Below are 12422 nucleotides of genomic sequence, written 5' to 3' on the forward strand. Positions count from 1 at the left end.
TTAAGGGATACCAGCTTTTTTTTAAAGGACATTGATTTAATTCTAAAATTTCAAACATGCTTTAAGATAACTATTAGGGTGACTTGTAAGCAAAGAATATCCAGGTGTGAAAAAAAAAATAACATAGAAATTGAAAACCTTTCCAAATTGCCTGGTTGCAGACACTTTACTTTTAGATCACTACTTTTGAACCAGATGAATAGAATTCTTTCTAAATATGGCATGAAACCGAGTCCTTATTTTTGCAGGGTAAGTCCAATAAATACGTTTTAAATAAGTATCAACTATGAAGATGAAATTTATAGTATTCTTCAAAGGCCCACTCAACACTGAACTTTTCCAATGAGTACCTTCAAGATAGGATACAATTCTTTATAGACAGTATTGTTTTGCTTCAGCAATATTTTTTTACAAAAATATTTACTGTTGTTGAACAGGTAGAAAAGAATGGTGATTTATGTATGTAAGAACAACAGTGTTCCTAAAAACATGCTAGTTGGAAGACGTTTTGCTATCCTGAACATCCATCGACTCAGTAACAGAGAAGTGCTTGAATATTAACAAAGCAGACCCCCAGCATAAATTATCCTTCCTAATTCATTTAACTAGAAGTACCATACTCCTTAGAAGTGCAACAACACATTTTTAAATCTCTCCTCAAGATATCCTTTCACAGTCTTAAGCTCACAGAGAAAAGACTTTTATTGTGATGGTTATTGTTAATTTTTTTTCCTAAAAAACCCCTTTTTTTGTGAAGGCAGATGAAATTTTCAGCATACGATGTATTTATCAATCTCACTTCTCAGTTAACATTAGCTACTCTTTAGAGTTCAGTAGTAGTAGTTCAGTTCAATATTTGTATCAATATTAATTTTCTTTTTAATCAGCCTAGACCATGGCATTCCCGTTTGAACAGACAGGTATAATTCTCACACAAGTGCTTCTTTCTCCTAAAAAGAACATCCTGTTGAGGTCAAAGGTTAGATTAAGGAGGAGACTGGACATCTGTGTAACACCACATATTCGCAATTACTCAAAATAATAACAGTTGCTTGTGCTGAATGAAAAGATCTTGAAATTCTCATGTTCAGCCTTCAAATCTACACTTAATGGAAATTAGTATATATATTTGACATTATGCTTTTACCTAAGTATCTCACGCTACATTAAACAAAGCAGAATAACAAGTTAAGACGTAACTCAAGGTAAAACAAAGAACTTTCAAGAGAGACTCGACCTATACCTGGAAGAGTGATTTTGTGTATGTGCCAAACAACAAAAATCATCCAGCCACATCGGTCTACATAAGTAATGACAGAGGTTTACATGTTGAAGATCATCTACATTCAAATAGTATGCATTTTTTCCTATGACAATGTACTCTTCAGAATATTTATTTAAAATATTTAAACTTTGAATGCTGATTGCTTTTTCACCTACTGTAATTAAACATAAATAACAAATCATAACTCGACTAGTATAAATTTTCCCAATCTTTTAAACTTAAATGAGTTTTTCTGCTATACATTATTTTTATTATTAAAAACCTTGATAAAAAAGAAAAGTAAAAGAAAGAAACCAATGCACAAAACCCATCGAATAAATTATAACCCAGCAAAATAAACAGACCAGAATTTACTCAACAGGTACATTGGCCAATTATGTTCTAAATATGTTGTCTAAAATTCAGATGTAATAAAAAATTGCATTTCCTATTGACTCATTTAAATTAAAGTCACTCTTGGTTTCTGACAATATTTTTAGGAGTTTCGCTTTAGATACTAGTTTTTTTTTAATTCTTCTCACAAATGTGACATGCCTAAAAATTTTAAGTATTAAACTTGGGATAGTAGTAATTATACTAAATAAAATAGAGAACAGATACCATGGAGAAAGCATAAACAAAACTTCATGAAAAATAAAATCAAGTAAACCTAAAAGAATGAGCATGCAGAGCAAAGCATGGTGACAGCAGGGAAGAAAGTCTGTTTGTAAGAGCCATCCACCTTTCCATTTTTGCAAACACCTTCACTTAAGTATACTGCATTCAAAATTTCAAACACAGGGCTGCAAGTTTGGGTGGAGGCTCATTTCCATCTCCCCTTCACAGGTGTAAGTCATCTGTCTGGATGGATCAGACCCTCACCAGACAAAAAGACACCCAACCCTACCTCAGGACCCCAAGGTTGGCTGGGCACACCTTAGCCTAAATTCATAGCATTTGAAGACTGTCCTCAGATCCCCTTTGTTGGTAGGTTAACCCTTCCCTGACAATCCTCTTTTCTATGTTCTGAATATCAGGCTCTATAGTCTCTCCGAACTGGACACAGTAATCCAAAGCAAAGTCGAGCAAAGCTTTACTTCCTGAGTCCCACAGGCTGCCATGGCCTGGACACCACCTGTCAGGAGACAATTCGCATTTTCTGCAATATTTTCAATAAATGTTAGTTTCAGGATCCCTAGATCATCTTCCGAGGAGGAAGCAACGCCTAACTGGTCGTTTCTCAAAGATCTGGCCAAATATTGTGCGTGAACTGAATACAAAACATTGCTAATACCTGGAGCTTCTGAGTCTACTCAGGAGACCGGCCTGTTACGCACAGTGTGACAGATGGCAGTAAACTATGGGGGGAGATGTGACATTGTGTGCAAGAAACTTATTCCATGTATGTAAAGGCAAACCATAGCATGTACGCTTTGGATTAAGGCTGTTCGACAGGCAGGGCAGCCTCCATGTGCAGGGCTGAGGTACCAGCTCACTGTCCAATGGTCGCTCTCAGGTCCTCATAAGGAAACCCAGTGAAAGAATCCAGTATCCAGCTGAGCCCGCAGCCTCGACAAGCCCAAGCCCTGACAAATTCTGGAGCAAGAAAAACAACAGCGGCTGAGGGTACTCGGTGTGCCGCTAATATTTGGAGTACTGAGAGCGGTCCGCAGGGAAAGGTAGAGCCTGGAAGGAGCTGCCAACATTCCCCATCCCACATTTGTGCAGTTCATCATTCCTGCCTAAATGTATACCTCACACCTGCTCCTATTCAGATCACATCTCCATTTTTTGAGTTCTCATCCTGTCTCCAAAGAACTCGCAGCCCCTCTCAGCATGGTGTCATCTACATATTTAATAGGCAAACACATTCTGTTCCGTCATCTAAATGATTAATGAAAATGCGGTCTGGTGCTAGGCCCAAGGCAGACACTGAGGAATGCTGCTGTAGCCATCCTTCTATTTTAACAGCGAGCTCTCACTGACTTCTCTCTGGACATGGCTTTCTAAACAGCTTTATATCATTCTGCTGTAGTTTCTGCTAGACTGCTTTAGCCCAGGTTGCTTATAAGATTGTTAAGGGAAAAACTTTAGCCGTCAGGGCAGCAAAAGCCTTGCTGAAGTCAAGCGATACAGCCACAAAACACGTGATCGTTGTACCCATTATTCTACATTCATCAATAGGAGGAAGTTAATTTATTCAACCCCAGCTGACTTCAGGGTACCAGGCATACTGTATATTAGCCATTATGTTTCTAAAGCACTGCTTTTTAATTTTATCCTGTTCTTGACCATCACCAACAGGGAAGTGCAAGAGCAAACCCAGCTCTCCACAAAATCATGAGTGGAAAAGGGGGTGAGGATCAGCTCTCCATCGCCTGTCCCAATACTAAAGCAAGATCACCAAAGAAAGCTGGCAGCAGCTAGCTTAAACACAAGAAGCAGGAGTTCAGATAAAAGCCAGGAGATTTGTGGCACATTTTGCCAAAAATGCTAGGCTCTGAAAAGATTACAAGGTTCAAAAGCAGCCTGAAGACATCCCTGGAAGAGAAGCATTCAGGGGTGCTACAGCTATTCCGCATTAGCAGGTTGGGTCTGCAGGACCAAGCAAGCAGTGGCAACAACCCTAGGCTTCACGGCCTGTTTCTGGGAGGTCATTTCAGTGTAGGTGCAGCCTGATCTACTCTCCTGAGCATCCTCAATAGGGGCTGAAGGAATTAGGAGCTGTCCTGAAGGACACCTTCCAGGTTAGTTTTGTCTTGAAGGACTCCAGCTGGGTGCTCTAAGACTGCTCTGCTAAGCCAAAGCTCCACATCAAAACAGACTCCTGTTCCAATTTAAAATGCTAATGTAGGCACACCCTAAACATACAAACAACAGCATCTTTGGAAATTCCCTGAGATGAAAATATCTGGAAGCTGGAAAAGTGTTTAGTCTTGTACAAGCTTAGCCTGTCCTTGCTGCTCCTGGGGCATCTGCCCATGGCCACTGTGGCAGGCAGGATATGGACCGGTTGATCCATTGGTCTGGACCACTACAGCCATTTCTGTGTGTCGCATAGGCCTTCACAAAATTATATTAATAACGCAGCAACAGCTATTCTTCTGCATGCATTAATGGACACATAATTTTAGGTCTCTCTGCTACGGCACTTCTCTGCACTCTGCCCCAGGCAAACACTGACCGTTACAGCTTGTTTCTGCTTCACACGCTCAGAGTTCCCTCTTCCAAACCTTGACCAAGTGTAATAGACCCAATCTCGACTTCTCTAGTCAGCCAGAAAAACATTTTAAACCCAAATTCTATAAATGTATGCCTCCTTTTCCAGGTGTTACTGGTATTCCCAGCTCCTGACCCCTCATAGTAACCCCTGTAGTGTATGGTGACACTAAGACAGACAAACACTACACATAACTGTGAGGAATAAAATATGTTTACATCCTGGTTTACCTAAAATACATGAACCACACTGCAGCAGACTTTCCCCTATGCTTCAAAGCACCGTATTATTGCAACTTGACACAGTATTTCATAAGCATATACTTCCCTGTTACATACCATCATGGGCAGTTTTGATGGTTTTGTCACACAGGACAATTTTCCACCATCTCATAAGCAAGAATAGTTTGATTACTTATGAATAGACAATACAGCCACAGAGATGCCATTTGCAACACCATATTCTGTAATTCCTTTCTGTTTGTTATGGAAACCCCCCCCTAAGTAATTGCTGTATTTTCTTACATTTGATTTCAATGTACTATCTGGCTTTAGTATCAAATGACAAATCTGGGGAAAACTAGCTATCCCAGAAATCCCAAAATCAAGTTTAGGTAAATCCAATTCGCGAGTGTGTGGGTAGAACTCTTGCTGTTGACAAAGGCATTGCAAATTTCATCAGACTTTTTCCCTACTGCACTGAAAGAGTATGCAAAAAAGAGTAAACGCACGTTATCAAAGTAATCATATCTCATTTCGCAATGTAAATCACATAAGACAAGATGGGTCTAGGATAGCTAGTATAGTCAAATGTCTCTGCAAGTAGGTATGTACAAATATTTTCCATTTAGATTGTGCCCGGATTAATGGTTTCCCCACAAATATTACACTTAATTTTGAATAAAGACCTTAAATCCTCAGGCCAGTGTTATTTCAACTCCTGTATACCAAAAGAAAAATATATGATACAGGTAGTTTGAATATGTCGGTCTCATGCCATGATTTTCTTATTTTTGCATAAATAAAGTTTGCTTTTGCATAAATAAAGCTAAATACAAAATTTTATGAGCAATACACAAACTTCCTGCACTGCTTACATAAAACTGGACCAGGATTAAACAATGCAGCAGAATTGCATAGATATTTGAGGTTTGGTATTTTTTTAAACTTCTCTATAAATAATATGACTACTACATTAGTAGTAAGTACACTAAAGTATTAAATAAGTATTGGAAGAAATACAGTAATGCTTGCTAACAGGAGGATCATAGAAGGATGACTTTAGTGCTGTTTTAACAAAACATCAAAATCTTCACCTGAAAACCAAATCTAATGTTTGCCTACTGAGGACTACAAGCATACTATTATAAACTTGACAGAAACTCTCAATAGTCAGTTAAAAATATTGACAAAAATGCCTATTTATTTCAAGGCTTGGGTGACATTTTGATTTAGGATTGTATATTCAAAATAATGACAAAATATCATAGTAACTGAATATCTTATATATGTATACATTAACTGACTATGTATGACAACAACTATACTAACAAGCCCTGCAGTGGTCCAGATATTTTTCTCCAGCTTTCAACATTGAAGAAAAAAAGGTGAAGCAATCCCATAATAGGCAGGCAGTACCTCTCTCCATTGTAAGCATTTCTTCCTTACTCATTACTTATGCTTTCAACAATTTGAAATTATTATTACTTTTAATCCTACTGCAACCAATGATGAAGATCCTATTTCTCTATTAAAAAAATTATTGAAAAGTGCATCAAGTTCTTAGCCTCAACATACCCAGTGACAGTGAGTCGGGCTATATATTGTTGGATGCAATGCAAAAAGAGTTAAAAGTTGTACATTGTTAACGTAAAAAACAGAAGAACAACCATTATCAGAAAAGCAAAACCAGTGCTGTGCTTTGCCATTCATGATTGCATCCAAACTAATTTCTGTTTTTACAGAATTTTCATTGAGTTTCCTTCCTATATAAATATATACTCCAGATTTAGTCTTCATTTATATTTATGAAAAAGAGCAAACATTAGAACACCGGTAATGTACTGCGAATACAGCAGTATTTGTTTCCATACAGGTATTAGTAAAAGGTTGCCTATGTAGTCTATTTTCTCTGTTTCCCTTTCCTGCCTCTAATTTATTGTTATGAAATATGATAAGGAGAAACTGTAAAAGTAGCTTTCCCTTTTGCAATACTAAATGTGATATAGTGCTCAAGGAAAAATAAGTTTAGTCTTTAAGAGCAAAATGGTGACCCATGGCTGAGAACAATTTGTGTTGGCTGGTACAGCCCTTGTGGGGTTTTTAATCTGCATTGTGAAGTATGTGAGCAATACAGAAAAAAAACCCTTCCAATAATATTTTAAACATACTTATTGCAGAAACCAAGAAAGCAGAGAGAGATCACATCTCAAGAACAATGCAAGCTTCTCTTGTGAGAAACACTGTTTAATAAATTATAAATACAACATCATATGAAATAGAAGGACAAACTCAGCTTTGTTGACTGAATTTCTAAACAAAAATTTGCACACATGAATTTTTTGTTACCAGCTGTCATGATGGAGTTGAAATATTGCAAGAGAAAATTATTAAAACTTTAGAAAATGTAATAATTTTCTACATTAACTCTTAGAAATACATATTATGAGTGTTCCTCTAATTATTTTAGAACATCAAGGCAGGGCATGGATTGGGGCAAGACTCCTTCTGCCCAGGACAAATTTCAACACTGGCCAACAGCAGGTGACTAGGTGAGAGAGCGTAAAAAGGACAGACACACACAGTACAAATTCATCCATTGTTTCCAGCGATTTTTTGTGTCAAGAATTTCTTGAACTGGCGGTGGTGTCTGTGTAAATCCAATCTTTGAGTTTGTCTAAGCAATACTTGAACTGGTATAAACTTTTTGCATCCACAACATCCTGCAGCCGTGGGCTGCACAGCTTACCTGCATGTATCATAAAGAAACACTTCCTTTTGTTCACTCTGAGCCTACTTCAATGAATTTGAGTATTGGAAGGGAGAGTGAATTTTTGCTTACTATCTACTTTTATTTTTATCATTAGCTATTATTCCTTCTCTTACGTACTACAGCTCAGACGAAAAATCAGCAACTCGCTGTTCATACCCGGGATAATCTACTCATGTGTGGACTGAAGGCTCATCCTAGAAGGAACCTAATATGCTCCTGATATTCTGATGAAAAACATTTTCTTCCGTAAAGCAAAAGTTAGGATTCTTACTTTAGAATTGAAATAAAATGTCTAACGAAATCTGAATCAAAGCACACATTAAAAATTTGAAATGTCATGTTTTGTTTAACTTTTTTTCTCATTATGTCACTAGCAAAAGTACAACCTTCTGTACACAAGAAAATAACATTAATTTCTATATCTGATTGATGGAAACAAGGATTATCAACCTCTGTGCAACCTTCTGATAGAGGTTTTGTCATGACTGAAGTACAAGAAATTTTTCAGATCCACAAAGGAAAGAGAAAGAAGGAACACCGAGCATGGAAAATCTCAGGTTCTTCTGCAAGAATCCCTGGATGTCCTGGATTGCATGGCAAAAACTTGCATATTTAACTAGGAACTGTGGGAAACCATAAAAGGATTATTTTATATTTGGACAAGGAATTAAATATATTTTAAGTGAAATTATCTGAGTTTTCTGAGTCTGCAAAACTCTACTCAAAATGTCACAAGAGCACATAATTACTTTCTCTCTTTTCACATGTTTCTCACCGGGCTCTTCTGTTTCACTTACAGGCCCAAATTCATAGGAACCATCTATGTCTGTCAAATTATTCTGGTGCCTCTGTAAAGTCTGAAGGCTGTTCTGTGCTTGTCCTGGCATAGTTGAGAATCGCACAGATTACATGTTTTTTTTTTAAATATAGAAGATGTCTACGGATATCAGCATCCAGTAAGAACAGCTGCAATTCAGCAGCTGGATCCCATCCTACTAAAGGGGCACAGTAGCCTAATGTGATGGCTCTGCACTGCTCCCCATCATCCCTCACACGCAGAGTTCCAGCTATGGTAGAGAATCAGCAGCCTAACTTGACCAGATAAGGCAAAGCGTCCTACAGAAATTTGACTAATTGTAATTAAAATTTGGTTAGTTTGCTCCCTTGTTCTGTGCTTTTGACTCAACTGTGAATTTCCTACTTTTTAATGTGCCTTTCACTTGTCCTCACTCCACCAGATTTCCCTTCCTCCGTGATGATCCCTGTTTTCTTTGATCTCAACTTTCCTTTGTCTTCTGAGCATACTGTGTGTGAGCTCAGCTGAAGCTTTACAATAAGCCTCAGAAATAAGAAAAAATAAGAAAATGAAAAAATTTACAATGTCCAAGGGGAAATGGCAGGCACAACGCTGGATTCACTGACTGGTCCTCACTTCCCTTCTACCAGCGGTGAAGGTTTGTGAAGCAGCAAAAGGTTCTCACCTAATTCTAACCTAGGAACCCAACACTGGTATGTCAGCCACCTTAAACTTCTCTCATACCAGTGGAGAGGCTTAAGTCAGGATTAAGACGGTAGTTAAACTGAACTCCAAAGAGAGGTACTCATCTCTCTCCACTCAATACAGAAAGAGCCTAAATGGCCTTGAAACTAACTTAAATTCATAAAGAAAAGTGTGTAAAGATAAACGGAGAAACCTGGGTCTAGCCCTGTGCTTTCTGCTGACTGCAACCATGTTGGTGAAGGGGAACAGAAAGATGGCTTCTATGAGCTCCTCCTAATAGAGAGTGACCCACTGCAGGTAATTCCCTAACCGTGCCCCTGCCTGTGGTACAGGCAGCCAGCCCAAGATAACCCCATAGCTACAATAAGCATTGATATTTGCAATTTGAAGTATTTTTCAGAATTGTTAAATCATAAATTGTTAAAACAAATACCTCAGGGAAAGAGGAGGCAATCCCAGCAATGCCAGAGGAGATTTACACATGTCCAAGGAATGGCTATGTCTAAGCAAGCAGTGGTAGGGCACCCACGGATGTACAGCCTTCAATACATGTAAGATAAACTAGAAGACGGCTTAGATGGAGGACCCATCCATGAGAAAGCCCACCAAATTCTTTCAAATTTTTAGAAAAAAAACTTTCTTAACAAGAGTGTGGAACACTTAAGGGAGAAAAGAAAGACTTCTTCAAAAGGAACCGATAGAAAAGTTCTATCCAGGCTTATAGAGCACAGAAAAACATTTAAATAGGAAGACAGCCTTTAAGCCACTAAGTTTGAGCTTGGGAAAAATATACCTCTCTGTCCGTATATGTGTTTAACTGTTGCTTTTTGGAAGTATCAACCACTTTAAAAAAATATGTGCAAAGATTTTGCAAAAGATCAAGACTCGAATGATACAACTACGCAATTTTAGTATCTTGATAAAGGCTAAAACTTGATCATATTTGTTTTTTGGGGTAAGAGGAATGTACCACTTCCAACTTAAAAGGAAAAGCAAACAAACCCACAAGAAAAAAAAAAACAACAAAAAATTAAAAACAAAGTGAAAAGCAGAGTAATTATGCAGACTCTGATACACATCCATATATTCTGAAAACCACAGACTGCAATATGCATTCATATATTTAGAAAGATTCCTTTCTCAAATACATTGCACACACGTCTGATCTAGCGTATATAGACACACACCCCAGTTGTGTTTTCTTCCCTACTTACTTTTACCAAATGTAACAAAAGAGGCAATGCTGTGTACATTTTTTTTAGGTACACACTCATGCAGAAAAGCAAGAGAGTCCTGGCAAGTCATATTAAAGCTCACATTGCACATGCAAGATCGGTCCCATCAAGTACTTCAAGAAAACAAAAAACAACCTCCCCCAACAAAACTCCAAAACAAAACCTGTTGATAACATTGCCAAATCATAGCTGCTTCTTACTGCGTTACTGAGAAACACATCTGCGACCCTGGACTTCCTCTCTGGCAGATTTCAAACTCCTGCCATCTACTAACTACTGACATGCTTGAACTGTTAAAAATGTATTATTTTTTTTTTAATAATGGGAAAAGTATTTTTCACCCCTCATTTCCAAAACCAGCTGGAGCAGTTTGGCATAAATGTTCAAAAAATATCTCAACTAGTGAAGGACTGCCAAATTCCAGCAAGAAAGGTAAAATCACTGGGAAAAAGGACAAGCCACTGAAAATCTTTTATTAAAATGGAAACACTTGTGCAATTTCAACTCCTCATTACAAGTATTATTATGTCCTCTGAAAATGAAAAACACAAAAGCTCTCTTTCAAGTGGACAGTTGGACTATGGTCTGAAGGTCTCTTGATTTCAGTCTGTCTTAGGGAAAATCAAAGGAGTTAATCTTAATGAAGACAGAGCTTAAAAGCATCAGGTTCTGGTTTAGTGTAAAGACTTTCCCATATCCTGCAATTTTTAACACAAGCATTTTACAAATAAATACAAACAACTTGTATTTTGCACAAGCTTTAAAACTTTTACTGATCCCGGGTTTTCTTCAGCCTATTTTCTGTTAGAATCCGTGCAAGATGTGCCACAGGCTCAGGATTAAGTAATAATAAAAAAAAATAATCAACCACTACACCAAAAAAAATCCAATTCAACCCCCTTTCAACTTACAAAAACGTGCCTCATAGGGACCATAAAATCCATGTAATTACCTGCTGCAGGATCTGTAACCGCTTGACTGGTGATGCCAGATGGTGGTTCTTGAAGCTGGTATGTTGCATTTGTGGAGGGTGTCGTTGGGCTGGTGTTGCTGTTTGTCATGTAATGTGAAGGATATGGTGAGCTATTATAATACTGTGCATATTGGCCCTGGCCAAAACTGGGATAAGAGGGATATTCCTGCAAGACAAAAAAGCAACTGAATAGTCCATCAAAGTTTTGCTACTTTTCAGTCTAAATTCCAAAATATAACTACAAACACATGTCAGACTTTCAGCACGTATGCTTCCTGGACTGGATGCTGTAGGACTTAAAAGTGCGAGGCAGTAAAATGAAATCTAAATTACACATAACTTAGTATGTCTTCTCACACAAATAGTTTATTAGACACACTGCTGAAGATGTGTGAATAAGAACATCAACCCCAGACAACTAATTCTACTATTGGAAGATGACAAACTGAAGAAAAACATTTATAAACATTAGTTTAACTTGAAAGGATGCTAATTTCTTTCAAAAAGCTATTTAAGGGTTACATTTTTCAGTGCATGAGAATTCTCAGTTTGCCAAAGTTTCCTCAACTCATATTTACAAATTTACCTGCTGTGAACTATTAAATCCAGTAGAATTTGTGAGTGAATTATTTCCTGCATATATTCCTGATGATGTTGTAAAACTGCTGCCTGAAATGAAATGAAAAATTATGTGAATTACTAAAACATAGTATCGGAAAATAACTTCCATCATGCGATTATATCATAAGGATATGGCATAGTTGTAATATTTCCCATATGTCGACCGATTTGGTTGTCATCAGCTCTATAACATGTTAATATATGGAAAGTGATAATTCATTGTTCCTACACCCTGTGTTTCATTATTGCAATAAAAAGAAAAACTTGAAATTTAGACAGGAATTTGGAGCCACCTCAGGTCTGACTGAGTATTAGGCTATCCCACCCCTTCGAATAATCCCCAGCATTGTGGAAGTAACGAGGGTTTCCTTACTTTCAGTTTTTTGTTGAACAATAAGTGCAAGCCTTGTCCCAAGAGATGCCATCTCCCCCCACTGAAGCCCACCGGCTCCATTTCTCCTACCGCCTTCGAGAACTGGGTCCTCTCCCCTCCCCAACCCTCAGCCCCTCACAGGAACCGCAAAAGCCGTAACTCCCTGCTCCGAACAGCTCAGCTCCGCAGCGGAGCCATTAGGATTTGCTAATCAATCATAGACAGCCTTGGGCCACAAACCTTT

General features: G+C 37.9%; 1 protein-coding gene across 1 annotated transcript in view; it reads right to left on the bottom strand.

Annotated features, from left to right (window-relative positions):
* The window catches only part of EYA1 (EYA transcriptional coactivator and phosphatase 1), a 92163-nt gene that overhangs the window by 46268 nt on the left and 33473 nt on the right, over positions 1–12422 (bottom strand). Inside the window, exons 9-10 of the mRNA XM_082498991.1 lie at positions 11771–11853; positions 11164–11350 (exon numbers count right to left, since the gene is read on the bottom strand). Coding sequence (XP_082355117.1) covers positions 11164–11350; positions 11771–11853 — 270 coding nt within the window. The remainder of the gene's footprint in view (positions 1–11163; positions 11351–11770; positions 11854–12422) is intronic.

This window comes from Vanellus vanellus, assembly GCF_965231255.1.
Source record: "Vanellus vanellus genome assembly, chromosome: 2".
Lineage (NCBI taxonomy): Eukaryota > Metazoa > Chordata > Aves > Charadriiformes > Charadriidae > Vanellus > Vanellus vanellus.